The sequence below is a fragment of the Anolis sagrei genome, chromosome 10 (genome assembly GCF_037176765.1).
Source record: "Anolis sagrei isolate rAnoSag1 chromosome 10, rAnoSag1.mat, whole genome shotgun sequence".
NCBI lineage: Eukaryota > Metazoa > Chordata > Lepidosauria > Squamata > Dactyloidae > Anolis > Anolis sagrei.
This window is the reverse complement of record NC_090030.1, coordinates 35,508,757-35,530,605: the sequence shown is the minus strand read 5'-3', so window position 1 is coordinate 35,530,605 and position 21,849 is coordinate 35,508,757. Positions and strand designations below refer to the sequence as shown.

The 21,849-nt window shown below is 45.7% G+C and overlaps 1 protein-coding gene across 1 annotated transcript in view; it reads left to right on the top strand.

Moving 5' to 3' along the window:
* GPR50 (G protein-coupled receptor 50) overlaps nucleotides 1-19,372 on the top strand; it is a 65,122-nt gene extending 45,750 nt beyond the window's left edge. Inside the window, exon 2 of the mRNA XM_067471694.1 lies at nucleotides 18,312-19,372. Coding sequence (XP_067327795.1) covers nucleotides 18,312-19,183 — 872 coding nt within the window. The 3' untranslated portion in view covers nucleotides 19,184-19,372. The remainder of the gene's footprint in view (nucleotides 1-18,311) is intronic.
* Nucleotides 19,373-21,849: the final 2,477 nt, after the last annotated feature.

Sequence of the window (21,849 nt, the reverse complement as noted above, 5' to 3'; positions counted from 1 at the left end):
CCAGCCTCATAGAATCCTAGAATCAAAGAGTTGGAAGAGACCTCATGGGCCATCATCCAGTCCAACCCCATTCTGCCAAGAAGCAGGAATATTGCATTCAAATCACCCCCGACAGATGGCCATCCAGCCTCATAGAATCCTAGAATCAAAGAGTTGGAAGAGACCTCATGGGCCATCATCCAGTCCAACCCCATTCTGCCAAGAAGCAGGAATATTGCATTCAAATCACCCCCGACAGATGGCCATCCAGCCTCATAGAATCCTAGAATCAAAGAGTTGGAAGAGACCTCATGGGCCATCATCCAGTCCAACCCCATTCTGCCAAGAAGCAGGAATATTGCATTCAAATCACCCCCGACAGATGGCCATCCAGCCTCATAGAATCCTAGAATCAAAGAGTTGGAAGAGACCTCATGGGCCATCATCCAGTCCAACCCCATTCTGCCAAGAAGCAGGAATATTGCATTCAAATCACCCCCGACAGATGGCCATCCAGCCTCATAGAATCCTAGAATCAAAGAGTTGGAAGAGACCTCATGGGCCATCATCCAGTCCAACCCCATTCTGCCAAGAAGCAGGAATATTGCATTCAAATCACCCCCGACAGATGGCCATCCAGCCTCATAGAATCCTAGAATCAAAGAGTTGGGAGAGACCTCCTGGGCCATCCAGTCCAACCCCATTCTGCCAAGAAGCAGGAATATTGCATTCAAATCACCCCCGACAGATGGCCATCCAGCCTCATAGAATCCTAGAATCAAAGAGTTGGAAGAGACCTCATGGGCCATCATCCAGTCCAACCCCATTCTGCCAAGAAGCAGGAATATTGCATTCAAATCACCCCCGACAGATGGCCATCCAGCCTCATAGAATCCTAGAATCAAAGAGTTGGAAGAGACCTCATGGGCCATCATCCAGTCCAACCCCATTCTGCCAAGAAGCAGGAATATTGCATTCAAATCACCCCCGACAGATGGCCATCCAGCCTCATAGAATCCTAGAATCAAAGAGTTGGAAGAGACCTCATGGGCCATCATCCATCATCCGGAATGTTGGTGGGCAGGAAAAGAGATCGAAAGATGGCCTCAAATCCAACCCTAAAATCTCTGGCATAGACACTGAGAACTGGGAAGCCCTGGCCCTTGAGCGCTCCAGCTGGAGGTCAGCTGTGACCAGCAGTGCTGCAGAATTCGAGGAGGCACGAGTGGAGAGCGAAAGAGAGAAGCGTGCCAGGAGGAAGGCACGTCAAGCCAACCCTGACCGGGACCGCCTTCCACCTGGAAACCAATGCCTTCGCTGTGGGAGAAGATGCAGAGCAAGAATAGGGCTCCACAGCCACCTACAAATCCACAAGGAAACCCATCGTGGAAGACCATCTTACTCGTCCAACGAGGGATCGCCTAAGTAAGTAAGTAATAGAATCCGAGAATCAAAGAGTTGGGAGAGACCTCCTGGGCCGTCATCCAGTCCAACCCCATTCTGCCAAGAAGCAGGAATATTGCATTCAAATCACCCCTGACAGATGGCCATCCAGCCTCTGTTTCAAAGCTTCCAAAGAAGGAGCCTCCACCACACTCCGGGGCAGAGAGTTCCACTGCTGAATGGCTCTCACAGTCAGGAAGTTCTTAGAGTCATAGAATCCTAGAATCAAAGAGTTGGAAGAGACCTCCTAGGCCATCATCCAGTCCAACCCCATTCTGCCAAGAAGCAGGAATATTGCATTCAAATCACCCCTGACAGATGGCCATCCAGCCCCTGTTTAAAAGCTTCCAAAGAAGGAGCCTCCACCACACTCTCTCCGGGGCAGAGAGTTCCACTGCTGAACGGCTCTCACAGTCAGGAAGTTCTTCCTCGTGTTCAGATGGAATCTCCTCTCTTGTAGTTCGAAGCCATTGTTCCATTGCGTCCTAGTCTCCAGGGAAGCAGAAAACAAGCTCGCTCCCTCCTCCCTGTGGCTTCCTCTCACATATTTATACATGGCTATCATATCTCCGCTCAGCCTTCTCTTCTTCAGACTAAACATGCCCAGCTCCTTAAGCCGCTCCTCATAGGGCTTGTTCTCCAGACCCTTGATCATTTTAGTCGCCCTCCTCTGGACACATTCCAGCTTGTCAATATCTCTCTTGAATTGTGGTGCCCAGAATTGGACACAATATTCCAGATGTGGTCTAACCAAGGCAGAATAGAGCGTGGGGAGCATTACTTCCTTAGATCTAGACACTATGCTCCTATTGATGCAGGCCAAAATCCCATTGGCTTTTTTTGCCACCACATCACATTCCTGGCTCATGTTTAACTTGTTGTCCACGAGGACTCCAAGATCTTTTTCACACGTACTGCTCTCGAGCCAGGCATTGTCCCCCATTCTGTATCTTTGCATTTCATTTTTTCTGCCAAAGTGGAGTATCTTGCATTTGTCCCTGTTGAACTTCATTTTGTTAGTTTTGGCCCATCTCTCTAATCTGTCAAGATCCCTTTGAGTCCTGCTCCTGTCCTCTGGACTATTGGCTCTCCCTCCCAATTTGGTGTCGTCTGCAAACTTGATGATCCTGCCTTCTCGCCCTTCATCTAAGTCATTAATAAAGATGTTGAACAGGACCGGGCCCAGGACAGAACCTTGAGGCACTCCACTTGTCACTTCTTTCCAAGATGAAAAGGAAGCATTAGTGAGCACTCTCTGTGTTCGTCCACTTAACCAATTCCAGATCCACCTCACCGTAGTTTTGCTTAGCCCACATTGGACTAGTTTCCTTGCCAGAAGGTCATGAGGGACCTTGTCGAAGGCTTTACTGAAATCCAGGTACGCTACATCCACAGCATTCCCCGCATCGTATCTATCTATCTATCTCTATGGCTGGATGGCTCTTTGTCAGGAGGGCTCTGATTATGTTTTCTTGCCCTGATGAAGGGAGTAGGATTGGATGGCCTTAAGTATTTTCTGTTGCTCATGGGGGTTCTGTGTGGGAAGCTTGCCCCAATTCTGTCGTTCGTGGGGTTCAGAACACTCTTTGATTGTAGGGAAGTCTGACTTGGCCACTGTAGTCCACGCTCTGGTTACATCCCGTATAGACTACTGCAACGCTCTCTACGTGCTCGGAAGCTTCAAATGGTCCAGGTTGCTAACAGGAGCAGCACTCGGGGAGCATACAACCACTGAGAAGGCCCTGTTTGTCGTCCTCACCAGGCGTGCCTGTAATGCAGGCAGGACCAAGAGCAGGGCCTCCCCAGATGATCTTAATGGTGCCCAGTAGCAAACTGGCAGCCAGTGGAGCTGGCGCAACAGAGGAGTTGTATACTCCCTGTTGTATGCTTGCTGTATGCTCCTTCCGAGCAGTCTTCAAAGGCAACCCCACGTAGAGAGCGTTGCAGTAGTCTATACGGGATGTAACCAGAGCGTGGACTACCGTGGCCCAAGTCAGACTTCCCAAGGTATTATATAAAAACATATACTACTAGCTTTACCCGCCACGTGTTGCTGTGGCCAACCTTCTCTCACTCTTTCTCTCCTTCTTTCACTCCTTCCTTCACTTCCTTTTCTTCTTTCCTTTCTTCCTCCTCTACATGTTTACTTCCTTCCTTAGCTTTTTGCTCCCATCCTTCCTTCTCTTTATTTCTTTCCTTCCCTCTCTCTTTCTCTCCTTCTTTCTCTTCTTCCTTTGCTCCGTCTTTCCTCCCTTCCCTTTTTTCTTTCCTTCTCTCTTCCTTCCTTCTCTTCCTCTTTCCATCCTCCTTCCTTTTTTTCCTTCCTCTTTCTCTCCTTTCTTCCCTATCTCTTTCCTTCCTTCCTTCGCTCTTGACTTCCAGACTTCCTTTTCTTTCTTTCTTTCTTTCTTTCTTTCTTTTCTTCCCTCCCTTTCTCTTTTTCCTTCGCTTTTTCCTCTCTTCCCCTTCCCAAATTCCCCTTCCTTCCTTCCTTTTGACACCTTCCCTTCCCCTTCCCTTTCTTCTTTTTTCTATCTTTCTTTCCTTTCCTCCTTCCTTCCTTTCTCCCTTCTTTCCCATCCTCCTTCTCTCCCTTTCTTCTTTCTTTTCTTCTTTTCTTGTTTCATATACCTTCTCAACTTCTCCTTCCTTCCTTCATACACCTTCCCTCCCTTCCTTCCTTCATTCCTTTCTTTCTTTCCTTCCTTTCTCCCTTCTTTCCCATCCTCCTTCTCTCCTTTTCTTCTTTCCTTCCGTCCTTTCTTCTTTCATATACCTTCTCAACTTCTCCTTCCTTACTTCCTTCATGCACCTTCCCTTCCCTCCTTTCTTCTTCCTTCCTTCCTTTCTCCCTTCTTTCCCATCCTCCTTCTCTCCCTTTCTTCTTTCTTTTCTTCCTTTCTTGTTTCATATACCTTCTCAACTTCTCCTTCCTTCCTTCATACACCTTCCCTCCCTTCCTTCCTTCATTCCTTTCTTTCTTTCCTTCCTTTCTCCCTTCTTTCCCATCCTCCTTCTCTCCCTTTCTTCTTTCCTTCCGTCCTTTCTTCTTTCATATACCTTCTCAACTTCTCCTTCCTTCCTTCATACACCTTCCCTCCCTTCCTTCATTCATTCCTTTCTTTCTTTCCTTCCTTTCTCCCTTCTTTCCCATCCTCCTTCTCTCCCTTTCTTCTTTCTTTCCTTCCTTTCTTCTTTCATATATCTTCTCAACTTCTCCTTCCTTCCTTCATACACCTTCCCTTCCCTCCTTTCTTCTTCCTTTCTTCCTTTCTCCCTTCTTTCCCATCCTCCTTCTCTCCCTTTCTTCTTTCTTTTCTTCCTTTCTTGTTTCATATACCTTCTCAACTTCTCCTTCCTTCCTTCATACACCTTCCCTCCCTTCCTTCCTTCATTCCTTTCTTTCTTTCCTTCCTTTCTCCCTTCTTTCCCATCCTCCTTCTCTCCTTTTCTTCTTTCCTTCCGTCCTTTCTTCTTTCATATACCTTCTCAACTTCTCCTTCCTTACTTCCTTCATACACCTTCCCTTCCCTCCTTTCTTCTTCCTTCCTTCCTTTCTCCCTTCTTTCCCATCCTCCTTCTCTCCCTTTCTTCTTTCTTTTCTTTCTTGTTTCATATACCTTCTCAACTTCTCCTTCCTTCCTTCATACACCTTCCCTCCCTTCCTTCCTTCATTCCTTTCTTTCTTTCCTTCCTTTCTCCCTTCTTTCCCATCCTCCTTCTCTCCCTTTCTTCTTTCCTTCCGTCCTTTCTTCTTTCATATACCTTCTCAACTTCTCCTTCCTTACTTCCTTCATACACCTTCCCTTCCCTCCTTTCTTCTTCCTTCCTTCCTTTCTCCCTTCTTTCCCATCCTCCTTCTCTCCCTTTCTTCTTTCTTTTCTTCCTTTCTTGTTTCATATACCTTCTCAACTTCTCCTTCCTTCCTTCATACACCTTCCCTCCCTTCCTTCCTTCATTCCTTTCTTTCTTTCCTTCCTTTCTCCCTTCTTTCCCATCCTCCTTCTCTCCCTTTCTTCTTTCCTTCCGTCCTTTCTTCTTTCATATACCTTCTCAACTTCTCCTTCCTTACTTCCTTCATACACCTTCCCTCCCCTCCTTTCTTCTTCCTTCCTTCCTTTCTCCCTTCTTTCCCATCCTCCTTCTCTCCCTTTCTTCTTTCTTTTCTTCCTTTCTTGTTTCATATACCTTCTCAACTTCTCCTTCCTTCCTTCATACACCTTCCCTCCCTTCCTTCCTTCATTCCTTTCTTTCTTTCCTTCCTTTCTCCCTTCTTTCCCATCCTCCTTCTCTCCCTTTCTTCTTTCTTTCCTTCCTTTCTTCTTTCATATATCTTCTCAACTTCTCCTTCCTTCCTTCATACACCTTCCCTTCCCTCCTTTCTTCTTCCTTTCTTCCTTTCTCCCTTCTTTCCCATCCTCCTTCTCTCCCTTTCTTCTTTCTTTTCTTCCTTTCTTGTTTCATATACCTTCTCAACTTCTCCTTCCTTCCTTCATACACCTTCCCTCCCTTCCTTCCTTCATTCCTTTCTTTCTTTCCTTCCTTTCTCCCTTCTTTCCCATCCTCCTTCTCTCCTTTTCTTCTTTCCTTCCGTCCTTTCTTCTTTCATATACCTTCTCAACTTCTCCTTCCTTACTTCCTTCATACACCTTCCCTTCCCTCCTTTCTTCTTCCTTCCTTCCTTTCTCCCTTCTTTCCCATCCTCCTTCTCTCCCTTTCTTCTTTCTTTTCTTTCTTGTTTCATATACCTTCTCAACTTCTCCTTCCTTCCTTCATACACCTTCCCTCCCTTCCTTCCTTCATTCCTTTCTTTCTTTCCTTCCTTTCTCCCTTCTTTCCCATCCTCCTTCTCTCCTTTTCTTCTTTCCTTCCGTCCTTTCTTCTTTCATATACCTTCTCAACTTCTCCTTCCTTACTTCCTTCATACACCTTCCCTTCCCTCCTTTCTTCTTCCTTCCTTCCTTTCTCCCTTCTTTCCCATCCTCCTTCTCTCCCTTTCTTCTTTCTTTTCTTTCTTGTTTCATATACCTTCTCAACTTCTCCTTCCTTCCTTCATACACCTTCCCTCCCTTCCTTCCTTCATTCCTTTCTTTCTTTCCTTCCTTTCTCCCTTCTTTCCCATCCTCCTTCTCTCCCTTTCTTCTTTCCTTCCGTCCTTTCTTCTTTCATATACCTTCTCAACTTCTCCTTCCTTACTTCCTTCATACACCTTCCCTTCCCTCCTTTCTTCTTCCTTCCTTCCTTTCTCCCTTCTTTCCCATCCTCCTTCTCTCCCTTTCTTCTTTCTTTTCTTCCTTTCTTGTTTCATATACCTTCTCAACTTCTCCTTCCTTCCTTCATACACCTTCCCTCCCTTCCTTCCTTCATTCCTTTCTTTCTTTCCTTCCTTTCTCCCTTCTTTCCCATCCTCCTTCTCTCCCTTTCTTCTTTCCTTCCGTCCTTTCTTCTTTCATATACCTTCTCAACTTCTCCTTCCTTACTTCCTTCATACACCTTCCCTTCCCTCCTTTCTTCTTCCTTCCTTCCTTTCTCCCTTCTTTCCCATCCTCCTTCTCTCCCTTTCTTCTTTCTTTTCTTCCTTTCTTGTTTCATATACCTTCTCAACTTCTCCTTCCTTCCTTCATACACCTTCCCTCCCTTCCTTCCTTCATTCCTTTCTTTCTTTCCTTCCTTTCTCCCTTCTTTCCCATCCTCCTTCTCTCCTTTTCTTCTTTCCTTCCGTCCTTTCTTCTTTCATATACCTTCTCAACTTCTCCTTCCTTACTTCCTTCATACACCTTCCCTTCCCTCCTTTCTTCTTCCTTCCTTCCTTTCTCCCTTCTTTCCCATCCTCCTTCTCTCCCTTTCTTCTTTCTTTTCTTCTTTTCTTGTTTCATATACCTTCTCAACTTCTCCTTCCTTCCTTCATACACCTTCCCTCCCTTCCTTCCTTCATTCCTTTCTTTCTTTCCTTCCTTTCTCCCTTCTTTCCCATCCTCCTTCTCTCCCTTTCTTCTTTCCTTCCGTCCTTTCTTCTTTCATATACCTTCTCAACTTCTCCTTCCTTACTTCCTTCATACACCTTCCCTTCCCTCCTTTCTTCTTCCTTTCTTCCTTTCTCCCTTCTTTCCCATCCTCCTTCTCTCCCTTTCTTCTTTCTTTTCTTCCTTTCTTGTTTCATATACCTTCTCAACTTCTCCTTCCTTCCTTCATACACCTTCCCTCCCTTCCTTCCTTCATTCCTTTCTTTCTTTCCTTCCTTTCTCCCTTCTTTCCCATCCTCCTTCTCTCCTTTTCTTCTTTCCTTCCGTCCTTTCTTCTTTCATATACCTTCTCAACTTCTCCTTCCTTACTTCCTTCATACACCTTCCCTTCCCTCCTTTCTTCTTCCTTCCTTCCTTTCTCCCTTCTTTCCCATCCTCCTTCTCTCCCTTTCTTCTTTCTTTTCTTCTTTTCTTGTTTCATATACCTTCTCAACTTCTCCTTCCTTCCTTCATACACCTTCCCTCCCTTCCTTCCTTCATTCCTTTCTTTCTTTCCTTCCTTTCTCCCTTCTTTCCCATCCTCCTTCTCTCCCTTTCTTCTTTCCTTCCGTCCTTTCTTCTTTCATATACCTTCTCAACTTCTCCTTCCTTACTTCCTTCATACACCTTCCCTTCCCTCCTTTCTTCTTTCTTCCTTCATTTCTCCCTTCTTTCCCATCCTCCTTCTCTCCCTTTCTTCTTTCTTTTCTTTCTTGTTTCATATACCTTCTCAACTTCTCCTTCCTTCCTTCATACACCTTCCCTCCCTTCCTTCCTTCATTCCTTTCTTTCTTTCCTTCCTTTCTCCCTTCTTTCCCATCCTCCTTCTCTCCCTTTCTTCTTTCTTTCCTTCCTTTCTTCTTTCATATATCTTCTCAACTTCTCCTTCCTTCCTTCATACACCTTCCCTTCCCTCCTTTCTTCTTCCTTTCTTCCTTTCTCCCTTCTTTCCCATCCTCCTTCTCTCCCTTTCTTCTTTCTTTTCTTCCTTTCTTGTTTCATATACCTTCTCAACTTCTCCTTCCCTCCTTCATACACCTTCCCTCCCTCCCTCCCTTCCTTCATTCCTTTCTTTCTTTCCTTCCTTTCTCCCTTCTTTCCCATCCTCCTTCTCTCCCTTTCTTCTTTCCTTCCGTCCTTTCTTCTTTCATATACCTTCTCAACTTCTCCTTCCTTACTTCCTTCATACACCTTCCCTTCCCTCCTTTCTTCTTCCTTCCTTCCTTTCTCCCTTCTTTCCCATCCTCCTTCTCTCCCTTTCTTCTTTCTTTTCTTTCTTTCTTGTTTCATATACCTTCTCAACTTCTCCTTCCTTCCTTCATACACCTTCCCTTCCTTCCTTCCTTCATTCCTTTCTTTCTTTCCTTCCTTTCTCCCTTCTTTCCCATCCTCCTTCTCTCCCTTTCTTCTTTCCTTCCGTCCTTTCTTCTTTCATATACCTTCTCAACTTCTCCTTCCTTACTTCCTTCATACACCTTCCCTTCCCTCCTTTCTTCTTCCTTTCTTCCTTTCTCCCTTCTTTCCCATCCTCCTTCTCTCCCTTTCTTCTTTCTTTTCTTCCTTTCTTGTTTCATATACCTTCTCAACTTCTCCTTCCTTCCTTCATACACCTTCCCTTCCTTCCTTCCTTCATTCCTTTCTCTCTTTCCTTCCTTTCTCCCTTCTTTCCCATCCTCCTTCTCTCCCTTTCTTCTTTCTTTTCTTTCTTTCTTGTTTCATATACCTTCTCAACTTCTCCTTCCTTCCTTCATACACCTTCCCTCCCTCCCTCCCTTCCTTTCTTTCTTTCCTTCCTTTCTCCCTTCTTTCCCATCCTCCTTCTCTCCCTTTCTTCTTTCTTTCCTTCCTTTCTTCTTTCATATATCTTCTCAACTTCTCCTTCCTTCCTTCATACACCTTCCCTTCCCTCCTTTCTTCTTCCTTTCTTCCTTTCTCCCTTCTTTCCCATCCTCCTTCTCTACCTTTCTTCTTTCTTTTCTTCCTTTCTTCTTTCATATACCTTCTCAACTTCTCCTTCCTTCCTTCCTTCCTTCCTTCCTTCCTTCCTTCCTTCACCTTCCCTTCCCCTTCCCACTTTTCTTCTTTCTTTCCTTCTTTCCTTCCTTCCTTGCTATTTACACCCCTCCGCAGGTCGCACAGCATCCTGGCCCCCAGCGATCACAGCCAGCTGAGCTCCAACTCCCATGCCGGGGCTTCAGTGTCAGTGGGTAGGCCGCGTTCCAGAACTACAGTTCCCAGAGTGCATTGCATGTGTACTTCCTCCCCTGGGTACTGCGCATGCTCAGTTGGTTTTTGTAATTGTGAGTTTGTTGAAATGTTGTTTGGAATTTTGATGAGTGTTGTGCATACCTTGTGGGTTGAGGTATGTGCACCGCAAATTTGGTGAGTTTTCGTCGGGGTTTTTTCGCGTTTTGCTGTCCCGTTGAACGCCCTTTCCCTTTTTATATATATAGATTAGAGTGCCTTGGACCGCAAGAAAAGACCCAAATGGCTGGCTTTTTCCTGGAAGGAAGATCCCCCAGCTGTCAAAGTTGTGAAATTGAGATATGTCAATCCTTTGGATGCACCCAACCGTTTGGATCTTGCTGCTGATTCATGGCTTGTGTCCTCCAACCATAATCTAAGTTACAATATAAAAACTATCCAGATAGTTGACCAGTTCAGAAGCATTCTGACTCAACAGTTGCACAATAGACATCTTTTTGATATTGTCCTCTGGCCAGCTTCTGTCTAATTTCACAAAAAGATCTGGCCTCTCTTCCTGACCTGACAAGACCTTGTACAAAAAAATGTTAAAAGTCCTACCGAATTTTCAGCAAACATCTGGGATTTGGACATGACGACATTTCAAGCAAAGGAAATTGGAGACAGCTGCATAGGCTCAAAAAAGACCCCGTGCTGGGCTTGGACGAGCCAGCCAGCTCAGATCGGGCCAGTCACAACCGGCGATCCTCCTGTCAAGCAGGGCTTTCCAAAACTAAACTACTCTGACAACGGCTCAGTCTCAAAACAGCAACGATGGCATTTACTAATTACATGCAATCAATATGGACATCTTCGTTGCAGCCCAAGCTTTGCCTGAAGCACAGACGACCTGCTCAGAAAGAAACTTCAAAGCAGATATCAAGATCTGACATCTCATAACAAAACAAACAAACAAACAAACACAAAGTTTGCAAGCTTGGTAGTTGATTAAATGTCCTTTGACTAGTATCTGGCCCCGTGGAGTGCCTCTGGTGTTGCCGCAAGAAGGTCCTCCCTTGTGCATCATGTGGCAGGGCTCAGGGTGCATTGCAGCAGGTGGTCATTGGTTGGCTCTTCTCCGCACTCGCATGTCGAGGATTCCACTTTGTGGCCCCATTTCTGAAGCACCCCCTCCCCCCTTTTGTAATGAATTTTGAAACATTTTTTTATCAATCACACATGTCGACCATCTACACCAGGTATGGGCAAACTTCGGACCTCTGGGTGTTTTTGTTGGGACTCTGTTTGAACCTGTGAATGTGTTTCAGTCTCCTGATGTTTCTGCGTCTGATGTGGGTAATGAGGAGGGAAATCAGTCTCGTGTTTCTTCTGATGTGGGAGATGCTGGGGCTGATTCTGAGGTGCAAGATGGAGACACTTTGGTCAATGAGTTTCAGGCAGACACTGACAGAGAGGCTTCGGTGCAAAGGGCAGATTCTCATGAGAATACTTCTGTCAGGCCTTGGGAGAAAGGTTTACTCCCTCCGCCTGTGAGCTTTCCAGATTCTAGTTTGGAAAACAGTCTGACACCTGGTAAAGTTAATGAGAGGACAGATAAGCAGAGTCGGTGGCTGGAGATTAGCCAGAATCTACAAGAGGCCTAATGTTTACGTAGATCTGAAAGAATTCGTCAATTAAAGTCAAAGACTGGGGGGAAATGAAAACAGTTTTTGGGATTTAAGGTTTGCCTTTAGAGAATCTTGTCAGATCAGGCATCGTTTGGAAACCAAGTACAAGCCTCATGGAATTCCTCTTCAAGTGGTCTCGTCTTCATGGATTTTTTTTTAGCCTTCCAAGTTGACTAGCAGCGTCTGGTCTGTTCTTGCTTCTTGTTTGATTCTTGTCTGGATAATCATTGCCTTGGATTGCTTTATGGACATTGCTTTCGATTACTACGTTTGGACACGGTTTTATCTGGCTGTCTTTGAAGGCCTTATTGCTTTTTGGAATCTTATTGATCTTTACAAGCATTTATTTCTACTGGCTTTTTTGCTAAGCTTTAATAAAAAGGATTGCTCCTTCACTCAACATGTGGTGTGTTTATAGTCAGAGGGGCTATTTCCTGTTCTGGAGTGCAACAGTTTTGGACTTCCACCCCCACAATTCCTAAGAAGCTTCTGGCTGTTAGGAATTATGGGAGATAAAGTCCAAAACATCTGGAGGACCGAAGTTTGCCCATAATCCAGTTTGATACCCATTTCATAGAATCATAGAATCTTAGAATCAAAGAGTTGGAAGAGACCTCATGAGCCATCCAGTCCAACCCCATTCTGCCAAAAAGCAGGAATATTGCATTCAAATCACCCCTGACAAATGGCCATCCAGCCTCTGCTTAAAAGCTTCCAAAGAAGGAGCCTCCACCACATTCCGGGGCAGAGAGTTCCACTGCTGAACAGCTCTCACAGTCAGGAAGTTCTTCCTCATGTTCAGATGGAATCTCCTCTCTTGTAGTTTGAAGCCATTGCTCCCTTGTGTCCTAGTCTCCAGGGAAGCAGGAAGGAAGCTTGCTCCCTCCTCTTCCCTGTGGCTTCCTCTCACATATCGCTAGTTCCTTCAATACTCTGGGGTGTAGTTGATCTGGCCCTGGGGACTTGAACTGGACGACTTCTTTCCCAATTTGGGGTTGGATGTCCTCCAATCCCTCATCCACTCCATCTTGCTGAGGTTGAAGACTCTCTTTTTGTGAGAAGACCGAGGCAAAGAAGGCATTAAGTAGTTCTGCCTTTTCCCTATCCCTTGTCAGCATTGCCCCATCTTCTCCTCGAAGAGGTCCTATCGCCTCCTTGTTTTTCCTTTTTCTACTGACATAAGAATAGAAGCCCTTTTTATTGTTTTTAATGTCCGTGGCAAGTCTGAGCTCGTTTTTTGCTTTAGCCTTGCGGACCTTTTCCCTACAGGTGTTGGCTATTTGTTTGAATCCTTCTTTGGTGATTTCTCCCTTTTTCCACTTCTTGTGCATGTCTCTTTTGTGTCTTAGCACAGTTAGAAGTTCTTTGGACATCCATTCTGGCTTCTTTGCACTTGTCCTATTTTTTCTCTTTGTTGGCACGGTTTGCAATTGCGCCTTGAGTATTTCACTCTTGAGAAATTGTCACTTGGGGAGCCCATAGCAGGCTTCTATGTGTTTGCGTGAGGCATGTTGATACACCTCTTTGCTTCGGTTACTTCCTCCCTTCCCTTTCCTTTCACTCCCCCAAGTCCCACCCATGCTAAATATTTGTTTTTACACTTCACTTAGTGTATTCCGGTTTGCTTTCTTAAACTTTGCTGACCTTCCTATGTCTTTTTATGAGCTCCTGGCATGGGGTTTCGAGGGATCGTATGTGCGCTGATGGCACCAGAGCAGTCCCTAGATAATGGTTTTTATACAAAGGCTATTTTTCAGACCATTGGAACGGATCCATTTGGCAAAACAAAGGAAGTAGGGGGAGAACCTGCAAGCGGTTGAGATGTCCTAAGACTTTTGTCTCCGGAGGCATTATCCTGCCTCGCTCTTGTCCGGATATCCTTATGAACAATCCCTTCCGAAAGACAAAGCGAAGCAACTGCTTTGGTTAGTGGATTTAGGAGGTGGCATGAAAAGCAATTGCTTCGTGATTGTTTTCTGTTGGGAAAGAGATGGAAATGAGCATGTTGGAGATTATTTTTGCATCAAGTAGCAAGAGAATTTGGTTGGCTTTGACTGCCTTTACTTAGGGCAGTGTTTCTCAGCCTTCCGAATGCCACCACAACCCCTTCATACAGTTCCTCATGTTGTGGTGACCTCCAACCATAAAATTATTTTCATTGTATTGTCGAAGGCTTTCATGGCTGGAATCACTGAGTTGTTGTAGGTTTTTCGGGCTAAATGGCCATGTTCTAGACGCATTCTAGAACATGAGAATGCTTCTAGAACATGGCCATTTAGCCCGAAAAACCTACAACAACCCATTATTTTCATTGCAGCTTCATAACCATAATGTTCCTACTGTTATGAATCGCAATATAAATATCTGATATGCAGGGTGTATTTTCATTAACTGGACCAAATTTGGCACAGATACTTGATACGCCCAAATTTGAATACTGGTGCGGTTCAGGGGGATTGATTTTCTAATTTAGGGGTTGTAGTTGCTGGGATTTATAGTTCACCTACAATCAAAGAGCATTCTGAACTCCACCAACAATGGAATTGAACCAGACTTGACAATTTGAATACTGGTGGGGTTCGGGGGGATTGGTTTTCTAATTTGGGAGTTGTAGTTGCTGGGATTTATAGTTCACCTACAATCAAAGAGCATTCTGAACTCCACCAACAATGGAATTGAACCAGACTTGACAATTTGAATACTGGTGGGGTTTGGGGGGATTGGTTTTCTAATTTGGTAGTTGTAGTTGCTGGGATTTATAGTTCACCTACAATCAAAGAGCATTCTGAACTCCACCAACAATGGAATTGAACCAGACTTGACAATTTGAATACTGGTGGGGTTCAGGGGGATTGGTTTTCTAATTTGGGAGTTGTAGTTGCTGGGATTTATAGTTCACCTACAATCAAAGAGCATTCTGAACTCCACCAACAATGGAATTGAACCAGACTTGACAATTTGAATACTGGTGGGGTTCGGGGGGATTGGTTTTCTAATTTGGTAGTTGTAGTTGCTGGGATTTATAGTTCACCTACAATCAAAGAGCATTCTGAACTCCACCAACAATGGAATTGAACCAGACTTGACAATTTGAATACTGGTGGGGTTCGGGGGGATTGGTTTTCTAATTTGGGAGTTGTAGTTGCTGGGATTTATAGTTCACCTACAATCAAAGAGCATTCTGAACTCCACCAACAATGGAATTGAACCAGACTTGACAAGCAGAATTCCCATGATCAACAGAAATACTGTAAGGCAGTGGTTCTCAACCTGGGGTCCCCAGATGTTTTTGACCTACAACTCCCAGAAATCCTAACAGCTTGCAAACTGGCTGGGATTTCTGGGAGTTGTAGGCCAAAAACATCTGGGGACCCGAGGTTGAGAACCACTGCTGTAAGGGTTTGATGGGCATTGACCTTGAGTTTGGAAGTTTTATTTTATTTATCGTGTCAGGAGCAACCAGACAGTTGTACTACATTTTTAATAAAACAAACAAACAAATAGACAAAACACAAAGTTTGCAAGCTTGGTAGTTGATTAAATGTCCATTGACCAGTATCTGGCCCCTTGGAGTGCCTCTGGTGTTGCCACAAGAAAGTCCTCCATTGTGCATGTAGCAGGGCTCAGGTTGCATTGCAGTAGGTGGTCAGTGATTTGCTCCAGAAGCGACCAGAAGTTTGGAAGTTGTAGTTCACCTACATCCAGAGACCACTGTGGACTCATATTATGATGGATCTGGACCAAACTTGGCATGAATCCTGCTTGGAGGGACTTCATGACCCTCTGTTGAAGATTATAAACAGCTCCCTTGAGCAAGGAGTTTTTCCAGAGGGTTTAAAAGAGGCGGTGGTCTCTCTCTCCCCTGCTGAAGAAACCAGATTTAGATCCCTCGGTTCCCTCCAGTTACCGCCCAGTTTTGAAACTCTCGTTCCTGGGCAAGGGGATGGAGAGGGCAGCAGCAGAGCAGTGGCAGCAATTCCTAGACGACACAGCCAAACGAGATCCCTTCCAGTCCAGCTTCCGTGCGGGGCATGGGACAGAGACTGTGCTGGTCTCCATCACGGATCATCGCCTTCGATGCCAGCTTGACCAGGGCGGGTCGGCGCTGCTTGTGTTATTGGACCTCACAGCAGCATTGGACACAGTCGACCACCATCTTTGGACCCACCGCTTTGCTGTTGCTGGAGTGAGTCAGGGGAGGAGCTTTAAACTGGCTCTCCTCCTTCCTTCACAACTGTGGACAGCGAGTAGAGAGGGGAGGCCTGGTCTCTGAGAGGTCCCCTCCCCCCTCTCTCTCTTGTGGGGTTCCTCCTCAGGGGGCCATTCTCTCCCCTCTCTTGTTTCACATCTCTATGCGACCACTTGCTCAGCTGGTTCGAGGTTTTGGGCTGGAGTGTGACCAGTACGCTGATGACACTCAGCTGGTGCTGAAGATGGAAGGCCAACCGGACTCTGTACCCGATTGTTTCCATCAGTGCCTCGAGACTGGGTGGCTGCATGCCAGCAGGTTGAGGGTGAATCCGGCAAAGACGGAGATCCTATGGCTGGGTCGACCGGGCAGTGGGGATGTCCATCTGCCTACCCTGGATGGCCAGGCGCTACGCCCGTCCTCGTTGGTCAAGAGTCTGGGAGTCCTTTTGGACCCTCTGCTGAGGATGGAGGCCCAGGTCTCTCTCCGCCGTGAGCAGAACCGCCTTTTTCCACCTGCGGTAGGCTAGACGGCTGGCCCCCTCCCTGTCCAGGGACGACCTTGCTACGGTGATCCAGGCCACGGTCATCTCAAGACTGGACTACTGTAACGCCCTCTACATTGGCCTTCCTCTGTCGGTGATCCGGAAGCTCAAGTTGGTACACAATGCAGCTGCTCAGCTTCTTGCGGGAATTCCGATGAGATGCCACATCACCCCAATCTTCCTGCAGCTGCATTGGTTACCCATTGAGCACCGGATCACTTTCAAAGGGATGGGACTCACCTTTAAGGCCTTACATGGTCTGGGGCCGATGGACCTGAGGGACCGCCTCACTCCCTCCCAACCCCAGAGATCCCTCCGTTCTGAGGACCAAGATCTGATGGAAATTCCCAGTGTCAAGACCTTGCGTCTAACAGCAACCAGGCGTAGAGCCTTCACAGCAGTGGCACTATCACTCTGGAACACTCTGCCACCTGAAGTCCGTGCCTTGTGGGACTTATCAGCGTTCCGCAGGGCATGTAAGACATATCTGTTTCGACAGGCTTTTGATCTTTGATATTGCTGTTTTTTTAAATTGTTTTAGATTTTAGCCTGTTCTTGTAAGCCGCTCCGAGTCCCAGGGGAGTGGCGGCATATAATTTTGAATAATAAATAAATCAGTAAGAGGAAGGGGAGCAGGGAAGTGCTCAGGAATTGGAAGGAGAAGAAGAATCAGACGATGAGGGTTTGCAAGTGCCCACATTTCTAGAGAGATGAAAAGAGACAGAGCACAGACGGCGTGCTGCCAGAATAGCTGCTAAAAACGCTGAGCTAATTGGGAGACACCCTAGCACCTCCTGTATGGGGAATTCAGGGCTATAAATCAGAAGCAGGAGCAGTCAGCTTTCACTGATAACAACGAGTCTGATGCTGATGTTTTAACTCCAACTGTGTGTCACTCCTGCTTTGTGTCTGCTGGTAAGGACTTAGTGATCATTGTCCATTGTCTGATGAATACTAGGCCTGGGTAACAACGGAAAAATTTGTTTCTAAAATCGATTCGTTTTTTGCGTTTCGATATTTAAAAGAATTCCGAAATTTTCCTTAAAAAAAGTTCGATATTTACGAAATTTCGTAAATGGTAAAAAATTAACGAATCGATTTCCGAAACAATAACGAATCGATTCGTTAATGGCGGACGCGACCGCGAAATACGCTAAAAAACCTCCAAAACCTTCTGAAGCTTCCCTCTCTCTCTGTTGTTGACTGTTGGTGTGATATTATAATTTTTTTTCACTAATTAAACCATAAAACTGGCCCAGACATGCGGAAATAATAACGAAACGACCTCAAACCGATAACGAAACGAATACATAACGAAATACGAAGCATTTACGAAACGAATTGAAAAATTCGTTTCGTTTTTAAGTTTATTTATTTATTTTATTTGGTTTACTTTTACCCTGCCCTTCTCACCCCGAAGGGGACTCAGGGCGGCTTACACATCCAAGGCACAATTCGATGCCCATAGCATACATCAATAATAAGCAATAAAACAAAATAACAAATTAGCAAACAACAACAATACATTGCATCTAAACCCGTTAAAACCAATAAAACCAATAAAATTTCATACAAACCGATACAAACCGCTTCTTCCTTCTCGCCAGTCAGTGTTCACTATCTCATGGTTTAGCGTTTTCTTCCACATTTATCAGTCCACATATATCAGTCCTGCCGGTCCTAATTGCCTGGTTGTCCTATCTAGTTAGCAGATTGCCCGAAGGCCTGGTCCCACAACCACGTCTTTGCCTTCCTCCTAAAGGACAGGAGTGATGTCGATGCCCTGATATCCACTGGGAGTGAGTTCCACAGGTGGGGGGCCACCACCGAGAAGGCCCTGCTCCTCGTCCCCACCAGCCTTGCTTGGGAAAGCGGTGGAGTCGAGAGCAGGGCCCCCTCAAATGATCTTAAATTCCGTGGTGGGACGTAGAGGGAGATACGTTCGGACAGATACGCTGGACCGGAACCGTACAGGGTTTTGTAGGTCAAGACCAGCACCTTGAATTGGGCTCGGAACTGAACCGGCAGCCAGTTGCTCCAGAATGGTTCGTTATCGCTTCGTTAACAAAAAAAAATAACGAATTTTTAACGAATTACGAATTAACGAAACGAAACCGCCCAGCCCTAATGAATACTCAATATGCCCAAATGTGAACCCTGGTGGAGGTTGGGGAAAATAGATCTCCAAATATGGAGGACCAAGTGTTGTTCACCAGATAATTACACAATGGTGGTGGATTAACTGTCCCTTTTTTTCTCCTCCTGCTCTCTGCAACATCTAGGCAATATCTTTGTGGTCAGCCTGTCGGTGGCCGACCTCGTGGTGGCGATCTACCCCTACCCTCTGATCCTGAGCGCCATTTTCCACGACAGATGGACGATGGGCCCTGTTCACTGCCAGATCAGCGGCTTCCTCATGGGATTGAGCGTCATCGGCTCCATTTTCAACATCACCGCCATTGCCATCAACCGGTACTGTTACATTTGCCACAGCCTCCGCTACGACCGGCTCTTTAACCTGAAGAACACCTACCTGTACCTCTGCTTGACGTGGCTGCTCACCTTGGTGGCCATCCTGCCCAACTTCTTTGTGGGTTCCTTGCAGTACGATCACCGGATCTATTCCTGCACCTTTGCGCAGACGGTGAGCATGTCCTACACCATCACCGTGGTGGTGGTCCACTTCATCCTGCCGCTGTCCATCGTGACTTTCTGCTACCTTCGGATCTGGATTCTGGTCATCCAGGTCAAGCACCGGGCGCGGCACGAGTGCAAGCACAAAGTGCGGGCGGCCGACCTCCGGAACTTCTTGACGATGTTTGTGGTGTTTGTCCTTTTCGCCGTCTGCTGGGGGCCCTTGAACTTCATCGGCTTGGCCGTCTCCATCAACCCGTCCAAGATCGTGCCGCAGATCCCGGAGTGGCTTTTCGTGGTGAGCTACTTCATGGCGTACTTCAACAGCTGCCTCAACGCCGTCATCTACGGCCTCCTCAACCAGAATTTCCGGAAGGAGTACAAAAGGATTCTTGTGGCGCTCTGGACGCCCCGCTTGCTCTTCGTGGACGCCTCGAAAGGCGGGACGGAAGGCATCAAAAGCAAGCCATCCCCGGTTGTGACAAATAACAACAACAACCAGGCCGAAGTCTATTTGTAAATGGAAACTGTTCTGCAACAACCAGACTGTGAAAAATATATACTCTGCCAGGCACTTTCTGTATATATATATTTGAATGTATGCTCGCTAATGTATGTTCATGCAACAGTTTCCCAGGACACAATGTTTTATTCTCTCTCTCTAAAGACTTGTTGCTTGGGCTGTGATGAAAATTAGGGCTGAGCAGTTTCGTTTTGTAATTTCGTAATTCGTTAAAAATTCTTTTTTTTTTTGTTACGAAGCGATAACGAACCATTCAGGAGCATCTAAAAAACGAAACAAATTTTTCAATTCGTTTCGTAATTGCTTCGTATTCGTTTTGTATTCGTTTCGAAATCGTTTCGAAATCGTTTCGTTATTATTTCCGCATGTCTGGGGCAAGTTTTATAGCTGTTGAAAAAAATCAGTGAAAAAAAATTAGTGAAAAAAAATTATAAGTCAGTGAAAAAAAAATTAGTGAAAAAAAATTATAAATCAGTAAAAAAAAATAGTGAAAAAAATTTATAAATCAGTGAAAAAAAATTATAAATATGTTTGTTTTATCAGTGAAAAAAATATAATTATCACACCAACAGTCAACAACAGAGGGAGAGGGAAGCTTCAGAAGTTCCCCCTGTCCCATTCGGAGGTTTTTTAGCGTATTGCACGGTCGCGTCCGCCATTAACGAATTGATTCGTATTCGTTTCGTATTCGTTTCGTATTGTTTCGTAATTTTACGAAATTTCGTAAATATCGAACTTTTTTAAAGAAAAAATTCGGAATTCTTTTAAATATCGAAACGCAAAAAACCCCAAAAAATGAATCGAGTTTAGAAACAAATTTTTCCGTGGTTGCCAAGCCCTAATGAAAATGTCACAATTTGGAAATGCAACTCTCATTCTCTCTGTCTCTCTATAGGTTGTTGTAGGTTTTTTGGGTCATGTTCTAGAAGCATTCTCTCCTAACGTTTCACCTACATCTATGGCAGGCATCCTCAGAGGTTGTGAGGGTTGTGAGGTCTATTGTCGAAGGCTTTCATGGCTGGATTAACTGGGTTGTTGTAGGTTTTTTCGGGCTATATGGCCATGGTCTAGAGCAGGGGTCCCCAAACTACGGGCCGCGGGCCGGATCCGGCCCCCCGAGGGCATCTATCCGGCCCGCGGCCTGTGGAGAAGGGTGAGAGGTGGGCGAAGGGGGGGAGGTACCGGGCAAAGCGGCTTGAGCCTGCTTTGCCCGTCGCCTCCGTGGGTCCAGCCTCTCCTCCCTCGGGGAAGCATCCTGGATGCCTCTCGGAGGAAGGAGAGGGGGTGGGGGGGGCGCTTAAATCCAGTCATGTCCGACTCTGGGACTCTGCTGCTCATCCCCATTTCTAAGCCGAAGAGCCGGTGTTGTCCATAGACACCTCCAAGGTCATGTGGCCGGCATGACTGCATGGAGCACCATTACCTTCCTGCCGGAGCAGTATCTATTGATCTACTCACATTTGCATGTTTTCAAACTGCTAGGTTTATATTTCATAGAATCATAGAATCAAAGAGTTGGAAGAGACCTCATGGGCCATCCAGTCCAACCCCCTTCTGCCAAGAAGCAGGAATATTGCATTCAAATCACCCCTGACAAATGGCCATCCAGCCTCTGCTTAAAAGCCTCCAAAGAAGGAGCCTCCACCACACTCCCTCCGGGGCAGAGAGTTCCACTGCTGAACGGCTCTCACAGTCAGGAAGTTCTTCCTAATGTTCAGATGGAATCTCCTCTCTTGTAGTTTGAAGCCATTGTTCCGCGTCCTAGTCGCCAAGGAAGCAGAAAACAAGCTTGCTCCCTCCTCCTCCCTGTGGCTTCCTCTCACATATTTATACATGGCTATCATATCTCCTCTCAGCCTTCTCTTCTTCAGGCTAAAGATGCCCAGTTCCCTAAGCCGCTCCTCATAGGGCTTGTTCTCCAGACCCTTGATCATTTTAGTCGCCCTCCTCTGGACACATTCCAGCTTGTCAATATCTCTCTTGAATTGTGGTGCCCAGAATTGGACACAATATTCCAGATGTGGTCTAACCAAAGCAGAATAGAGCATGGGGAGCATGACTTCCCTAGATCTAGACACTATGCTCCTCTTGATGCAGGACAAAATCCCATTGGCTTTTTTTGCCGCCACATCACATTCCTGGCTCATGTTTAACTTGTTGTCCACGAGGACTCCAAGATCTTTTTCACACGTCCTGCTCTCGAGCCAGGCATTCTCCCCCATTCTGTATCTTTGCATTTCGTTTTTCCTGCCAAAGTGGAGTATCTTGCATTTGTCACTGTTGAACTTCATTTTGTTAGTTTTGGCCCATCTCTCTAATCTGTCAAGATCGTTTTGAATCCTGCTCCTGTCCTCTGGACTATTGGCTATCCCTCCCAATTTGGTGTCGTCTGCAAACTTGATGATCATGCCTTCTAGCCCTTCATATTTATTCTAAACTGCTAAATTTAGCAGTTAAAATAGTTCTTCATTTTAATTATTGTATTATTTAAAGTGCTTTTTGCACTCAAATAATATATTTGAGATGTGGATAGGAATTCATTCATGTTGTTTTTTTTCAAATTATAATCCGGCCCTCCAACAGTTTGAGGGACTGTGACCCTGTGAACCTATGACACGTGTGTCAGCACTAACACGCGTAGCCATTTTCGATGACACACAGCC